General features: G+C 42.3%; 1 protein-coding gene across 1 annotated transcript; it reads left to right on the forward strand.

Moving 5' to 3' along the window:
• The first annotated feature begins 1153 nt into the window (after positions 1–1153).
• LOC114605534 (prolactin-like) lies at positions 1154–15868 on the forward strand. The gene is made up of 6 exons (XM_077935597.1): positions 1154–1390; positions 10831–10891; positions 11626–11816; positions 12895–13002; positions 14354–14533; positions 15577–15868. Exons 1-6 carry the CDS (start codon positions 1154–1156, stop codon positions 15769–15771), a joined length of 972 nt encoding a protein of 323 aa, XP_077791723.1. The 3' UTR covers positions 15772–15868.
• Positions 15869–17632: the final 1764 nt, after the last annotated feature.

Genomic DNA, 17632 nt, shown 5'->3' on the forward strand with positions numbered 1-17632 from the left:
GGGTCGTCCGCTACGGCGAAGCGGAGACCCACTTAGAAAAACCACAGGCAGCAGAAGCCTGTGGTCTCGGGACCCAGCGGGCGCCAGAAGCAGCCCCCGAAACGCTGAAGGGACCCCGTAAGGGGTCGCGGATCGCGGAGGGGGTAGCGGCGCTGTGGGTCGTTGCGCAAACAGCGGAGTGAAGCCGCGTTGCTGTTGCCGGCCAGCGCTGTCCTTTCTTCCTGCAACTTTCTAAACTTGGAAAACTACAACCCGTGAGTAATTTGGACTTTGAGAACTTTCTGAAACTTTTGAGAACTTTCTGAAACTTTTTGAGAACTTTCTGAAACTTTTAAAACTTTTTTTAAAAAGTTAAAATTTGGCTGAAAACGGAGTGAGGATAAGCAGGAAGTCCGTCTCCCGCTACACTGAACTTTAAAGCAAAGAGCAGGAGGAGTGGAGACAAAAAGTGATGTGTTAACCAACTGCTGGCACCCAACTAAAATAGCTTTCTGGGTGAAAAGATTTTAAGTTGCTGTTTTTCTTTGACATACTTGGGGAGCAATGATACCTTTCTTCTACTGTACCATTGGATTATAAATTAAATAAGAACCCCAGGTGCTGGAGCTGCCTGATTGAGCACCAGTCTGCAATTTTTGGATACATTGAATCCAGACTTTGAAACACTCTGAGCAGGAACTTGATACCCTGAAACTGTTGCAGTCTAGGCACTGTTAGAAACACTGTTTTGCCTTAAGTACACTCTGCTAAAAATATTACTCTGTGGAGGTTGTTGGATGTGGAACTAGACTTATAAATTTGAATTGGATTTGATCTTTTCCCTGAAGACATATTAAGCTCCCTCTAGAGGATTTTGGACTTACAGCAGTGACTTTGTTTTACTTTCCTTTTCCCGGCCTTCTGTTTGACTATTGTATCTGGGCCTCTACTTTCTCATGGGAACAACTTGGTCTGACCTTGGACTATAGATAACTTTGGAATGAGTGGTGCAAGGAAAAGAGGAAGAACCAAACAAACAACTTTAACCTTATCTGCAGCCTCACAGCGTAGATCATCTGTGCCTGCTTTGCCTTCCACTCTGCCTCCTGATATAGAGGCGGCTTCCCTGACACAGGCAGGGGAGGGAGAGACGGAGGAATTACATCTGGAAGATATGGCTTCAGGGATAAGTGGCTCTGTTTTGGAGAAAATTTTTGAAAAATTGGAGGCTTTGGACAGAAAGGCTGATTTGCAAACGGCTAAAATTGAACAGAATACAGAAAGTTTGAACAAATTGACTGGACAAGTTGCACAGAATGCCCAGTCTATTGGAGAATTAAAGGAGGCTGTAGGTGAAAATCGGAAACTGGCTGAAGACACTAGTCAAAGATTGGGAGAACTTGAGAAAGAAGTAAGACCACTCAGCAAACAAGTTGGAGAACATCAGATTTACTTTTCGATGACAGAACTGCGGAACAGGGAGGCCAACTTGAGGATACGGTCAGTACCAGAAGTGGAAGAAGATAATTTAATTGAATTTTTGACCAAAGAATTTGCCAAGTTTTGGAAGTTAGAGGAAAAAGACTTTAAAATAGTATCCGCTTTCAGGCTTGGAAGACTCAGGAGGAAAGAGAAGCCCAGAGATTGTTTGATAATACTGAGATCAAAGGAGGAAAGGGACAAGATTTTGGGCCTGCACTACGGAAAGTCACTGGACATTTTGGACAAGAGAATCGAAATTTACAAGGATATCCCTAAACAGTTGTTGGACCTTAGATCGGACTACACGGAACTAGCAAGACTGCTAAGAAGTAACGCAATTATCTTCAGGTGGGAGTTTCCTCAAGGATTATCTTTTACCTACAGAGGGAGAAACATCAAAATCAAAACAGTGGAGGACAGAGATAAGTTTCTTGAAGCACACGGAGAAGATCTCCACAAAGGACTTGGACTTCCAGGGCCCGAACCTCCGGGGGAGCCTGCGCCCTCGGACCCTCAAGGACCGGAGAACAAGGTACCACCCCAGCAAGAATAACCAGATTTATCCAGGATGTCTCTGCAGCTTTTGAGCTGGAATATAAATGGCTGCAACAGCCCGGAAAAAAGGAGGAAAATTTTTCACATATTAAAAAAGGAACAATTGGACATTATATGTTTACAAGAAACACATGTGACTAGGCTCCACAGAAAGGTGTTAATAAACAAAAGACTCGGTCAGGAATTTATATCTTCGGATACAGTTAAAAAGAGAGGCGTAGTGATTTATGCAAAAGAGAGCCTTTCACCAAAATTTCTTTTTAAAGATGAAAATGGAAGAATTTTGGCAATAGAAATACAATACCAAGGAGAAAAAATCTTGATATTAGGAATTTATGCTCCAAATGAAGGAAAATCGGATTTCTACAAGAAGTTGCATGAGATCATGCTGGATTATCTGGACTACAACAACATCATTATGATGGGAGATATGAATGGGGTTGTATCAACGAATATGGATAAGTCACAGAATCAAAACATCACCAAAGAAGGAAGACTACCTAAGACTTTTTTTGAAATGACTGACAATATGGATTGGATTGATATTTGGAGAGTGAGAAACCCCTTGGGAAGAGAAGGAACATTCTTCTCTGAAGCCCAATTGACCTGGACACGAATCGACCAAATATGGATAACTAGAAGTCTGGCACCTAAGATTAGAAAGGTGGAAATCTGCCCAAAGACATGCTCCGACCATAATGCACTGAGAATTGACATGACACTGATCCCAACCGGCTCCTTCAGATGGAAGATGAATGATGGCCTGTTTAGAGATCAAAAGATTGCAAAAAAGGCCCAAAAAACTTTAAAGGACTATTTTGAGGTCAACATGAGCACCACGGTGGAAAAAAGAACTATCTGGGACGCAAGTAAGGCTGTGATGAGAGGGTTCCTGATACAACAGAATTCCATAAAGAAAAGATTACAAAATGAAAAGAAGGACAAAATTTTGGAAAGAATTAAAGAGTTAGAGAAGAAGTTAAGATCCAACCCGAAGTCTCAGCCGATTCTGCGAGAAATTAAACTCCATCAAGCACAATATTCTAAATTGATAAACCAGGAAATAGAATGGAAGATTAAAACAATGAAACAAAAAACTTTTGAATCGGCTAACAAATGTGGAAAACTGCTAGCTTGGCAGTTGAAAAGGAGACAAAGATTAAACACGGTAACAAATTTAGAGATTGAAGGAAGGAATATCCAGAACCCCGGAGAGATCAGAAAGTGTTTCCAGAGATACTTCAAAAAGTTATACACCCAAGGGCCACAAGACGAAATAGAGATTAAACAATTCTTGGAGAAAAATGGTCTAGCAAAGCTGTCAGAAGAAAACAGAACAATTCTGAATGGTAAAATAACACGACAAGAGATCGAGCAGGCCATCCAGAGTTTGAAACAGGGCAAATCGCCAGGGCCAGATGGACTGACCTCCAATTATTATAAGACATTGAAAGACTACTTGATACAGCCATTGTTGGAGGTCAGCAATGAAATAATGGAGGGGAAGAAGGCACCAGAATCGTGGAAAGAAGCATTTATCACATTGATACCAAAGTCGGAAACCGAAAAGACACAACTTAAGAACTACCGTCCCATTTCCCTTTTAAATGTGGATTACAAAATATTTGCAGATGTTTTGGCACGTAGACTCAAGAAAGTCTTAAGTGAGACAATTCATAAAGACCAGGCAGGCTTTCTCCCGGGTAGATACATGTTTGCTAATACAAGGAACATTATAGACATATTGGAACTCTTGCAAACAAACATAAACACTAAAGCAGCTTTAATTTTTATAGACGCGGAGAAAGCCTTCGACAATATATCTTGGAAATTTATGAAGGGGAACTTAAAAGAAATGGGAGTGGGACGGGGGTTTGAGAATGGGATTGAGGCAATATATTCAGAACAAAAGGCCAAACTGATAGTCAACAATGTGGTTTCAGAAGAGTTCAAAATTGAAAAAGGTACACGACAAGGCTGCCCGATTTCCCCACTACTATTTATTTCGGTTCTGGAAGTGCTCCTGAACATGATTAGGGGGGATCGGTTGGTGGAAGGGATCCAGGTCGGAGCGAAACAATATAAACTTAAAGCTTTTGCAGATGACCTAGTTCTGACATTACAGGAGCCGGAATCTAGTACGAAAAGAGTATTACAACTGATTCAAAATTTTGGTCGAGTGGCGGGATTTAAATTAAACAAGCAAAAAACTAAGGTTTTGGGGAAAAATTTGACAGACACTGAGTTGGAACGGTTTCAGAAGGAGACAGAATTAACTGTGGTCAAAAAAGTTAAATACCTAGGGGTAAACATAACAGCAAAAAATCTGAGTTTATTTAAAGATAATTATGAAAAATGTTGGTCAGAAATTAAGAGAGACTTGGATAGTTGGTCAAGATTAAAACTTTCCTTGTTAGGCCGAATAGCTGCCATCAAGATGAATGTACTGCCAAAAATGCTATTTTTGTTTCAGACACTACAGATTGTAGATAAGACAGAGTGTTTTCGGAGGTGGCAGAAAGACATTTCCAAATTTGTCTGGCAGGGCAAAAAGCCCAGAATTAAATTCAAAATACTAACAGATGCGAAAGAAAGAGGGGGCTTTGCCCTGCCAGACTTAAAGTTGTACTATGAAGCTGCAGCTTTCTGCTGGCTAAAAGATTGGTTACTTCTTGAAGATACGGATGTATTGGATCTGGAAGGTTTTAATAATGCATTTGGATGGCATGCATACTTATGGTATGACAAGGTTAAGATAAACAAGGCTTTTAAGAACCATATTGTCAGAAAATCAGTTTTTAATGTCTGGACAAGATACAAAGACTTATTGGAGAATAAAACTCCGAGGTGGCTGTCACCCCTAGAGGCTAAGGCCCGAAAAAGAGCCAATATGGAGGCCAATTGGCCAAAATATTGGGAGATAATAGAAAAGGATGGTGACAATTGGAAATTGCAGAGTTTAGAGAAGATGAGAGATAAAGTGCGAGACTGGCTACACTATGCTCAGATTAAATAAGTGTTTAAAAATGACAAAAAGTTAGGATTCCAAATGGAAAAGTCAAAGTTAGAAACTGAACTGTTAGAACCTAAGACTAAAGTACTCTCAAAAATGTATAATTTGCTGCTGAAATGGAATACACAAGACGAAATGGTTAAATCGGCAATGATAAAATGGGCACAGGACATTGGGCATAATATTATGTTTGAAGATTGGGAAAGGTTGTGGACCTCTGGGCTGAACTTCACTGCATGTAATGCTTTCAAGGAAAATGTAATGAAAATGATGTATAGATGGTACATGACCCCAGTCAAATTAGCTAAAATATACCATTCGTCTGATAACAAATGTTGGAAATGCAAGGAAAATGAAGGAACATTTTTTCACCTCTGGTGGACCTGCCCTAGAGTGAAGGCCTTTTGGGAGATGATATATAACGAGTTAAAAAAGGTGTTTAAATACACCTTTACTAAGAAACCAGAGGCCTTTCTCTTGGGTATCGTCGGCCAGAGTGTGTTAAAGAAGGATAGAACATTCTTTATGTATGCAACAACAGCAGCAAGAATACTGATCGCTAAGAACTGGAAAACTCAGAAGCTACCCACTTTGGAAGAATGGCAGATGCAGCTGATGGACTATATGCAGCTAGCTGAGATGACCGGCAGAATTCGAGACCTGGGAGAAGAAAGAATGGAAGAAGACTGGAGAAAATTTAAGATTTATTTACAAAAGTATTGTAATTTGATTGAGTGCTGACTGGGATGTCAGAGTAGAAAACAATTGTCTATCACTAAATTAGATTCAAGTGTGAATTATATGCTAATCAAATTTAAGATTATGAGCAAAACGATAATTTGTCTGGAATTAACTCTATAACGATGCAAGTGTATGCGGGAGGTGTGGGGGAGTCCAATGTAACAATGGAAAGATGTTAAATGTATAATGATGACTTGTATTTTTCTTAAGTATGTTTTGTATGAAAAACCTTAATAAATATATATTTTAAAAAAAAAGGAGTTCTCAGATCACCAGCTTCTTCACTTTGTCCAACCTGGACTTGAGTTTAGGCAGCGCCATAGGTACCAGTTGTTGTTTTTTCCCCTGGGGGAAGCCTGTATATGTATGTACAGTATGCAAATGCGCAAAGTTTTATTTTCCCCTAACTGGGTCTTTGACCCGGGTGAAATAAAAGCTACTTTCACCCTGGTTCAGGTATCACCTTCTCTCATCCCACCTCAGCTCTAGTCTCTCACATCTGCCAACCCAGGTTTGATGCCATTACAATGAAATCTCTGCCATAAAATTTACATCTGTGTGTGTGTGTGTGTGTGTGTGTGTGTGTGTGTGTGTGTAGATAGATAGATAGACAGATAGAGCCATTCTTATTAAATATATACTCTATCTAAGGGTAGGGTTTTGAACAGCACATATAATTATTCTTCCTGAATAGCTATCTAAACTTGTTATCCTTGGTAGCTGCAAATATTGGATGAGCCGCATAGCCACCAAAGGGGTCCCAGAGTTTAATGAACAGCAGCTAAAATATCTACAGATCCATCTGGTCAAGGTTAAGATCAATTTATTGAATAGGAGATAGTCATGCCTCTTCTGTGACCCCCCCTCTCTCCCCCCCCCACTTGCTAAAGCTGATTACAATGACCTTTAATCGTCTTTAATTTTACACTGCATTGTGACATCCGCTAACCTCTGCCTCCTGGACATTGAAAGCCTATCACATGGTGGGGCTAGTAGTCAAAAATTAGCTGCGTACATATGCCTCCATCCAGCTCAGAGCAGAATTTTAATGACTTGTTCCATGAGTCACACATTTGCGAATGGGTGAAAATGACAATATTAACTTGTTGAACAGCAAACTCAGACTTCAGACCATATTTGTACAGTGAACACCAAGCACAGAGAGTGATCAAGGGATATGAAAGCTGAAAGTTCAAAATGAGCAGAACTCTGACATTTGGACTTAATCAGTGTGCATTTCTGAATAAACATATTTAGGATCAGGGTGCTAGTTTATTGACGTGCTGCTTATGTCCACTTACTCTCACATTCATTTCCTCCTTTAATTACAAGGTAATTAAGCAGCAGGGGAGGCTATGCATATTGATATACTCACTTCTGGCCTACAACTTGAACAAAATTCTTCACTTTTGGATGATGGTTGTTGGAGTTGCAACCTTTGGGTCAAACTCAAATGTCTAAGCGTATATAGAAGAATCACACTTAGCAGGACTAACATATTGCTGAAAGGAAGAAAAAAATGAGGCACTAAGCAATTTCCCAGTTTGATTCTGAAGAAGCATAAAACGAGATGTAATACTGTAAATCGCTTCATTATGTGTATTATTTGGAGAAGTTCATTGTATCATATATAGTGGCTATAGCCTGGAGAATTCATGTTTCTTAATATTGTATTATACATACATATAATTCCATATGTTTACATGTATAGTTGTTTGTGTTTAAATAATTAATTTTTGGTATCATTTCATTGCCACTTGGGTTCCTATGACTTTGTATTTTTCTTACTCAAATCCCGACTTAGCTGTGAAGCTTACTGGGTCACCTTGGACATGTCATAGTCTAATTACCTCACAGGGTTAGTGTGAGGATAAAATTGTGGAGAAGAGACATTCACACTTCCTTGAGCAGCTTGGAGGAAAAGTAGGAACCAAATGTAATGATAAAATAAACAGCAAGCACAGTGAAATTAAAACATGACCAAGCAAAAAGCACACTGAAATTAAGGAGGAGCAAGAAATTGAGTTATTAAGAAATGCCTTCTTAAAATCTGGCTATTGTTTCTGTAATTGTCAGAAGGTGGAGGGATTGCACAGAATAGCTAACGCAAAATAAGTACGGGGGGGGGGAGATACTTCCCTACAAAAGCCTTGTCTCCTCACTTGGTTCAATAATTCTTGACAATTAAGTTTCTTCGTCAGCATGTTCAGTCTGTAATTTAAAGAAATGAGTATTGGTAATAAGTCTGCCTTTAATGGCTCATTCCATTAACAAGTCTGTGGCTATTTCTGCTGATAGGAATGGCCTGTTCTTAAAGCTTACTGATATCTGATGATGTACAGTGATTGCTTATTTCTGCATACCAGACAATTATGGCTCTGCCTGATCCCCAAATGAGCCACTCAATTATATATGCGTGCATATAAATGCCAACGTTTCCAAGAGTAATCAAGTTATTTATCCGACCATGATGCTGCCATTGTAGGTTGAAAGAAAGTGAAAATATGTGGAAACCTAGGACCATAGCAAACTTCCAGCCAGTGTTTTACCTGTGATCCACATGCAAAATGCAAATTCGTCAGGCTCTTCTTGCTGCTCAGAGATTGTTTTACTGAAGAAGGTTCAAAACTTAAGGGTATCTACAAATGAGAAAGTTCTAAATGGTTAGTAATTGTTGTTAGTAATTAAATCTGTGTACCACCATCATCTCAGGGGGGTTCACAATATTACTTTTGGTTTGTCTGTCCCCAGATCTGAGATAAAATGGAATACAGCTCGCCAAATGACTTTCCCTCTGTATTTTTGTTTTTACATCACAAAGCGCCCTTGCAGATACACAGGCGACCTCTTCTTGACAAATGTGGTACAAAACCATGAAGCCCCTTCGTCTCTCATATAGATACATTTACTTTCTCTGAGCCCTCTTACACGTTGAAAGCCATAATAGAAGAAATAAATCAGTAGCCACCTCAACAGAGACAAAAAGTGCTCAGCAAGGACAAAGGGAAAGCAACACGTTCAGTCAAAAATACGAGTACAAGGAAAGTTAAATTGCTAAATGATGCCTTCTATAGGTCAAATATCTCACATATTTCACCAGGGTTTCACTCACTCCCCTGCACCTTATGCTGTATGAATGAGAAGACATTCAGAGGCCAACAAGTATGTGTACAAAGATTCGCAAAATGTTTAGGGGTATGCATCCCCCCAGAAAAAAAGCAATGAGTAAACCCTACACAAATCTGGCATGGAGTCCCTAAGACATGCCTTGCATGCCGCCTTCTGGCAACTCCTGCAGCCAAGCTGGTGGCAAATGGATTGCTCTGCTTTCCTTTGGACCACATCAGCAAGGCCAAGAGCGGGGTCTTGTTGTCTGGGCAGCCCAAGACCATCATGCACAACGCCCAGGCTTGTGTCCTGGGGAGGTCATTTTGGTGTTGCTAATGCAGCGAATTGACTTCACCCCTGGAAGTGCACTCCATTGTCTCTAAAGACAAGCAAGTGGCCAACAACAACATATATACATACATCAAGGAACCCTCCACCAATGCTCCTGCGAAACTCTGCCACCAAACTTCCTTCTATAGCACCAGTTGTTTGGGTAACTTACTAACACCTTGCTTGGTTGATTGTCCTCACTGCTAAATAAAACTGATAGAAGTGGAAGCAGATCCATGTGTCACGCTGCTTTGGGGCATTTTGAAGCCAACTTGTCATCCATGTGACTGACAACAAGGAGAAAGCTGCCTCTGTTAGTCATCTGTGTGCATCGCATTAAGGGAGAGAGGGCAACTTGGCCCATTTATTCCAGTTTCAACACTGGTTTGTAAGAAAGCCTGGAGGCTTCCTCGCTACAATCAAGTTGTCATCTGGTGGCAGTCAAGGAATTAAAAACAACACCAACATGTGCATCTAAATGGCAGCATATGGTAGTGACCTAAAAACAAATACCCCAAGTAGGATGGAAAGGTAAAAGATAAAAAGACTTGCCATAAAAATAAAAGTGGCTATTTAAATGCAGTTTCAAAATGATGGGGCATAATATTTCAATAATGCAATAAGGGCTTGGAAAGCAAAAACCAGGTTTGAGGGGGCCATGGGCAATGTGTTCTCTGGTGGACCCCCTCCCCTGATAATCTTACTTGGTTGTGGTGACAGCAATGCAAGCAGTTTGGGAACACTGGATTGTCAGAAGCAGATTGATGTGACCTTGATGAAGGACTTTGAGATTGAGTCACATTCTGCCTTGGGACTAGCACATCTGACTGTACTTTTCCTTCTGTCTTAACCTGCAAATAACATAGCATTTTCACAAAGGAACCACCATGGTGGTGCAGTGGGGAGTAGTTACTTCCAAGTGGGAATGCCCAGGATCACACTCTTAAGTGCCTGGTACTTTTAACTGCAAATATTTAGAATGGAAAGTCAGGGTGGTGTAGTGGTTGAGTGTTGGACTACTATTTGAGAGACCAGGGTTCGAATCCCCTCTCAACCATGAAGTGACCTTGGATCAGTCGCTGTCCCTCAACCTAACCTACTTCACAGGACTGTTGTGATGATAAATTGGGTAAGGAAAAACCATGTACAGCATCTTGGACTCCTTGTGGGTGGGGAACAGAGGTGGCAGATAAAACATAATAAACAAGAGGGGATTGTAGGGAAAGACCTGCCAAAAAAAGCTGAAAAACATCTTCAAGGGCCGCGAGAGTTCTGGTAGCACAAGGATGGAAGACTGAAGAAACCCCAACTAAAGAATCATGGCAAGAAAAACTGATGGACTATGCAGAATTGGCAAAACTGACATATAAGCTACGGGACAAGGATAACTGTGACTTTAAGGATGAATGGGAACCCTTTACAAAGTATCTGAAGACGCAACAAAGTGAACTGGACTCCTTGGCAGGTTTTGAATAAACATTCATAACAAGAGTTCAAATCAAATGCCTCTTTAGTGGAAGAGCTTCCGCTTAGTGGCAGGGGCAACTGTTTTGCATGCAAAAGCCCATGTTCAATCCTGGAATCTGCAGACAGGGCTGGGAACATCTCTTGCCTGAAACCAGAGACAGCAGCTCCCAGTCAGTGTAGACAAGACTGACTTTGATAGACCAGTGATCCGGCATGGTACATAAGGCAGCTGTCTATGTGAAAATGCAGGTGTTTGTGCGCAGTTGTTAATTATGCGGGGCGGGGCTTACCTGCCCCTCCCTCCATATTTAATTCATTTTTTTTATTAATTTTCACAAAATTATAAACAAACAAAACACACAAACATAAATCATAACCTTATTAAAAATCACACTTATTAACATCGTTGAGTGACTTCCTCGCTTCCCCTCGGTTGAATTTCCATGCATATCCTTATAAAGGCTTTCCAAGTCCATATTTTAATCAGCGTGCATTTTGCAACCAGCAGATCACCTCCGAGGCGCCTCTTTCCCTCGCCCGCGTTTCTTTTACGCGCAGCCCAGAGTTCCTTTAAGGACTGCCGCTCTGCTTGCTCTCCCCTGGAGCCAACGCTCCGCACGATCGGGTAAATCTTCGCTGCCAGCTTTGCAAATCCGACGGAAGGAAGAGGGAGAGCGAGGAATGACTAAGAGAGACCTCCCGGCACCTCCGCTCCGCTCGCTCGTACCGTATAAAGAGCCTCTCCACCAGCAAGCGGGTCGCAATGGACCGCCGCCGCCCGCGTCCAACTCGGCAGCAGCAGCAGCAGCAGCATGCGGCCCGCGCAGGACGTCGCCAAGGAAGGTAAGAGGCGGGCACTGGGCGGGCGGGCCGAGCTGTGATTGGTGCGTCTCCGGCGGCGGCGCTGCGCGATTGGCCCGTCCACTCTCTCCGCTCTGCTCCCTCTCCAGGTGTCGCTTGGCCGGTGCTGCTCTTGCTGTGGGCGCTCGAGAAGCCGCTGGGAGGAGGCTGCTCCGCGGCCGAGTGTGCCGGGGAAGACGCCGACTGCCGCTTCTTAGCTGTGGCTGATCTCTTCGACCGGGTCATCCTGCACTCCAACAGGATCTACAGGCTCTCCACAGCCCTCCACTTAGATCTGGTGGTGAGTTTCTGGGCTTGTCCCAACTTCCGCGCCCCCTTACTTCCAGTCTCGAGCTGCGGTGGGTTGATTTTAAAATATGTGGCGGAAGGAGGGGGGAAATGATGTCGTTGCTCTTGTTTTTATGTATATTTTTATTATGTATGATGTGTTTTTATATTGTAATTTTATGCTGTGAAACACCCCGAGACTATAGGGTTGCCATATTTCAAGTAAAAGAAATCCAGACACCCCCAAAGTTGTTGAGGTGCATTTTTTCAGGAAATCTCCAAAATTCCGCCTTCCAGAAATTCCACCCCGGCCGTCACTTCCGCCTTTGAAATCCCGTTAACGTCCAGAAAACCCCAGACTTATGGCAGCACTAGGTATAAAAAATTAATAAATAATAATAGTTGAACACAGAAGACTAACTGCCCAATTGTGTGCATATTTACGGTATTCAAATATTCTTTCCCACCCCATATATATATGTGTGTGTTGTTGCTGTTGTTGTTGTTGTGTGTGTGTGTATACACATATACAAATAGACACCTACTCATACTTCCTTTCAGAAGTTTAAAAAACATTGTGATGTAGTGGTTGGGAGAGAACCAGCTTCAAATTGCCACTCTTACTTAAAGCTCATTGCTGCGGTTTAGGGGGACGTCACTTTTTCCCAGCCTAACCCACCTTGCAAGGCTGTTGTGAGAGTTAAAGTGAGGGCAGGGGAGAAGAACTACGTAGACTGCCTTGAGCTCCTTGGAGGACAGGTGGGGTTAAAATGAAAAGGTGGATGGATAATGCTAGGATAGCAGTCTTTATTTCATAACCCCATCTTCCTGAGCATGAAGCCTACAGGTGCATCGCTTGCAAACCTGTGAGTTCAATAGCTATTTCCTCATATGTATTTTGGGAGCCGTAGCTGTTAGGTGCAATACGGTACCTTTGGATGCACATGGTACCAGACAACATCTGGTTTTGTTGCACCATCAGGGAAGTATTAGGTGCTGTCCTATCCATGCAGCCTCCTCAAGCTGTCGACTGTGGAAAAGATCTATGCTCTGGCAAATTAACTCCTGAGACCTTCTTCTTTCATTTGCAGGGGAAATATTTTCTACCTGGTGGGAACGAGCTGACCAAATCTGTTGGCAAATGCCACACCTCCTGGTTGTTGACTCCCAATGCCAAAGAATATGTTCAGAAAATGCCAGTAAGTACAACATGGCATGATCTACATTGCTGATGTAGCCAGTTACCCAGTTTGGGGGCAAGAGATTTGGCCACTAGACAACCAGTGGATCCTTCCAGCACAGTCTCTCTGACAAACATCACTTCCATACTTGTTAGTGATTATTCAACTTGATTTGTTTGCCCAATTTGGGGGGGGGGAGGTTCTATGATGCCCATGTTTTATTGGGGACCCATTTGGATTTGCTTACAGAAAGCTTTTGTGGAGGTGACACTATGTCTAACATTCGGTGGGGAGGTTCTACAACATTGTGTCAATCAAATGCCCCACTCTTTCCAGTGCACTTTCATTATCGCAAAATGTGGTTGTTGGCTGTTGTTTTTAAGTAAGTGAATTCATTGCACCAGAATGCCAAAACCGCTCATGTTCTGGAGGAAGAGTTGGCTGCCTGCATCCACATTAAATTTATGCTCCCTCTTCCTTCTTCCTTCTCCTCTGCCATTAACTTGGTCAAGTTGTATTCCAACATGCACCTCTCTGATCTACACCAACCTTTGGGACTCCTCAGTGGTTCTCCTCTACCTTTGATGCTCTGCTGATGCCTGGCCCACCACCTCCTTCCTCTTTGCACTCTGCCCATGTCTTTGCTTCTTTCCGCAGAGCCATATGCTCTAATCTCTTGTTCTTCCTCTCCCTACTTCCCTTTCTCTACCAGTTATCTCTCCTTCTGCAGCTCTATGTATCTTTTCATCATTTCTCACCTGTCTAGCTTGAAGAGTTCAGGGCTGTGCTAGTCCCCTTCTAATCTCCCGTCCTCTTCATCTCATCCCTTCCTCTTTCCTGGTTACCATCTCCCTTGCCCTCTTCCTCCTTTCAGTCACAAAAACGGTCTCTTTTTCTCTCCCACTAGAGTCAGTCAGCATGGTGCCCTCCAGATATTGCCGGACTACAACTCCCATCATCTCTGACCATTGGTAACGCTGGCTATGGCTGATGGGAGTTGGAGTCCAACACCATCTGGAAGCCACCATGTTGGCCATGCTTGCACCAGAGGAAAAAGGAAGCAGTTTTCACTTACCACCATCCCTGTGCCCTCACCCCCAAAAAAGCTGCCATGGAAGATCAGTGCACCCTTTGGAACAGCATGGGAGGTGGCATTGGAAGGTGCAAGGTGAAGGAGGAATTGGGGCTTGGAGGGGAACTCACCTCCTCTGCTTCCTTCAGCAGAGCATCCCATGAGCAGAATTTTCACTCATGGGGAGTCTTGACCCAACTCACAACGCTGAATATCCTGGAAGGGAACAGGGATGGAAAGGACAGCCAAGGCAAATTGATATTTGTCTTCTTTTATCTGTCTCTCTTGTACACTCAGAGAGAAGAGCTAACGCAATTGATCCTAAGGCTTTTGCAAGCCTGGAAAGAGCCTCTGTCCCACTTTGACCAGAGCAGAGTCCATCGTCCTAAATTGTCGGATGGGAACCTGCACAAAGCCAAGGAAATCAGCAACATGCTGCAGGAGCTGGAGACGGGAGTGGAAAAAATCACGGAGAAGGCTAGTTTGGTTAAATTCAGGCAGAACCGAACTTTGCTTGTGACTTGTATGTTGTGCCCTGCGGGAAACAGGCCTTAGGGATCTTTTTCAGCCCTTTACCAGCCCTCATTCCCTTCTAAGAAGTCTTTTAAGAGCCACATGCCCTTACCAGAGTTCAAGGACAAATTCCAGGCAGGCAAACAGCAGTCAAGGAGAGTGCAAAGCAGGCTGGAGAGGGGTGTGGCCTGGGAAGAGGAGGTGTGGCTAAGGAGGGGGTGGAGCCTCAGGAGAATCTCAAGAGCTCAACAGAGAAGCAAAGGGTGCTTAGTGAAGAGATCCCATTGGTATAAGTTTTCTAAAGTATCCCTGTGAGATAGAATGCTCTTTGTCCATAGCTGTAAGCCTGACGTCACTTACCTAGGAAGAAGCCCCATTGAGTTCAATAGCACTTACTTCTGAGGCTTTCAGCCCAAGTTAGCATCCTATAAACCTGGCTTTCTCCACCTTGAAATTTCCAGTGAAAGCCCCAAGTGGCAGAAGTACAGTATCAAAGAGTCAGCTATGAATGGATTTTTACATGGGATTCAAGGAATATTTATTCTTCTTCTGTGGTCACTAGAAGAGGCAAAGAACTATGCTGCAATCCTGGCCTCCTAACTATTGGAAATCCTTCTCAGTTCTCCCTGCCCAATCCACCATTTTTATAATCTGTAAGGGCTAGAAGCTTGTGTTGTTTTAAATGAATGCTGAGATTACCATGGTATTTCTTTTAATACAAAAATAAAATTCTATGCTTGTGCAGTTCAGTCACAGCCTATGTAAATCCCTGGTACTACTTCCACATTTCTAGTTTAATGCTAAAATTCTAGTCTTGAAAGTTTAGAATAATGCCATGTCAGTTATTTCTGAGCACATTGGTTAAAATTATTCATTACTGAATATTTCACGAACTCTAATTCTGATATTTTTAACTCTAGTACTATCATTATTTTTTTCAGGAATGTAGGTTTGGTTTTGTGTACATCCTGTCTTCATTTCATTTCATTTTCCTTTCTTTTATTCAGATGCAATCAATGGGGATTTTCAGCAATTCGCTCAGCGGCGTGGGATCATCCGAAGCAGCTGGTTTATCCATTAATAATGAAGGCAATTTAATGAGTGACTATGAGTTTATCCATTGCTTCAGGAGAGACTCCAACAAAGTACAAAACTACTTAAAAGTTCTCAAATGTAGGATTGTGCCAGCAAATAGTTGCTGAATTTTTAAAATCTGCAATGGCAAGGCAGTTTCCAGGACTAGCATTGTGTATTGTCTGTGGACGGTGAGCAAAATAATTTATAAAGGTCTTTATCATGCCTGCGGTCTCATTGAATTATTAACTGAAAAGCTGGATTCAGATAGCTCTGCCCCCGATTTCTTTTCCATTGTAATCGGCTGAAAAATTAAAGAGGACAAATTATGACTATGTGGCTTGACACAGCAGACAAAATGCACTTTGGTGATCGCTCACAAATCAAATGCTGTGTGAAATTGCATTTTAAATAGTTCGTTTTTTTAATGTGAGCATGTAACTAGTAAAATGATCACTAGCCAGAGAAGCACACCTGGTTCTTCGATAATGATTATTATAAGTTTGCAGGGGACAAGGGTCCCCAAACTCCTGGGTGCTAGATCTTCCCCATATAGTAAATGTTAGAATTAATCAAGGTTTGAGTAAGCTGTGCCAAACACTGCTGGAGCCAGGCCAGCCTTGAAAGACCAGCAATAACATAACAAAATATGAGCCCATCAAGACATTCAGTACCAGACACCAAGGGCAGAGACAAAAGGGTTTGAAAAAGGTTTAGGATTTCCGTTTGGCCTGATGTAAGCTAGCAGGAAGGTCAGTTTGCAAGCTGGATCAGAACTCCTTATGGGCTGACTGTGACAGGCTGTAACACAGAGAGAGAGCACATGGCTGATACCTGTGTTTTGCAGCCAAATGCTGTTGCAGCTATGGGAGAAGCAGGACAATCTCTTGGAAGTGTGATGCTGGGAATTCCATCCAGCTAGACTCAGGTTGCATATATGTGTAAATAAACTATAGATCATAAAGTCACCACATTTCTCCATTGGTACCTCATTGCCCAAAATGGGGGGGGGGGGATAAACCCTGGCAAGCACACCTAGTACCCCCGGAATCTCACACCACACGGAGATTGGGGTGGTGTGTAATAGAATTCTTTCTCTCTCTCTTGTATTTCTTTCCCATAGCATCGGATGAACTAGCTCCTTACTTTGATTTCAAGGTTTTAAATTGGTTTGGCTTCAGTACATTCCTGGCCTAGAGTGGAACACACACAGAGATGTGGTGGAGCGAAGGCTGCTCATTCACTTCAATGGAAGAGGCAGCTTGGCTGGATGTGGTCTACAACACAGTCTTTTTCTCTCCTTCGTTTTTCTTTACTTCTGCCTCATTTTTTGCTTGGGCACAAATCCACTACAGATATGCCACTGATCCAATGTTCATTTACTTGCAAGTAAGCTCTGTGTCACTCAATGGAATATGCTGCCGGGTGAGCTAACTTGGGGGTGGAGCCTAAAATTGGCTTAAAAGTGACATTCCTTAATCCCAAGGAGCTGGTTTTATAAAAGGTTAGGTAAACCTCCAAAATGTATTTTGTATAGTTAAGTTTTTACCTCTATCTTCAGTACATTTTATTTTATTGCTATGGCTAGTGGCTGATGCAAATAAAGATTCTTCTGATCTAAAGGGTTAGGAATCTCTTTATAGAGGATTCTCTGTGTATCCACCAAACCACAGTTTCCAGGGTTCTTTGGGGAAGACAGGACAGGAAATTGGTACAAAACTGATATAAAAGTGTAGCATAAATAGGCTCTCGGGTTCTTTGGGGTTTTTTGTTTGTTTGTTTGTTTTTTGTCTCACATACCATTGCTTGACTCTCTGGTATCTTCTTAGCCATGACTGAGTTTACTGCCAGGACTCAGATTCTACTACCATTTCTCACCTTAGCCCCACAACATCTACCACATTATCTATGACAAGTAAAGATGATGAGCTGATAGCATCATGCACCATAGGGTTTATCGCTTCCCTAATGACCTTTAGAGGAGGTATG

The sequence above is a fragment of the Podarcis muralis genome, chromosome 10 (assembly GCF_964188315.1).
Source record: "Podarcis muralis chromosome 10, rPodMur119.hap1.1, whole genome shotgun sequence".
Classification (NCBI taxonomy): domain Eukaryota; kingdom Metazoa; phylum Chordata; class Lepidosauria; order Squamata; family Lacertidae; genus Podarcis; species Podarcis muralis.

Coding starts and splice junctions, on each gene's coding strand:
- LOC114605534 (XM_077935597.1), top strand. CDS start 1,154: ATGGCTTCAGGGATAAGTGGCTCTGTTTTGGAGAAAATTTTTGAAAAA. Junction 10,892..11,625: donor TAGACCAGTGATCCGGCATG/GTACATAAGGCA, acceptor CTCCCTCTCCAG/GTGTCGCTTGGCCGGTGCTG. Junction 11,817..12,894: donor CCCTCCACTTAGATCTGGTG/GTGAGTTTCTGG, acceptor TTTCATTTGCAG/GGGAAATATTTTCTACCTGG.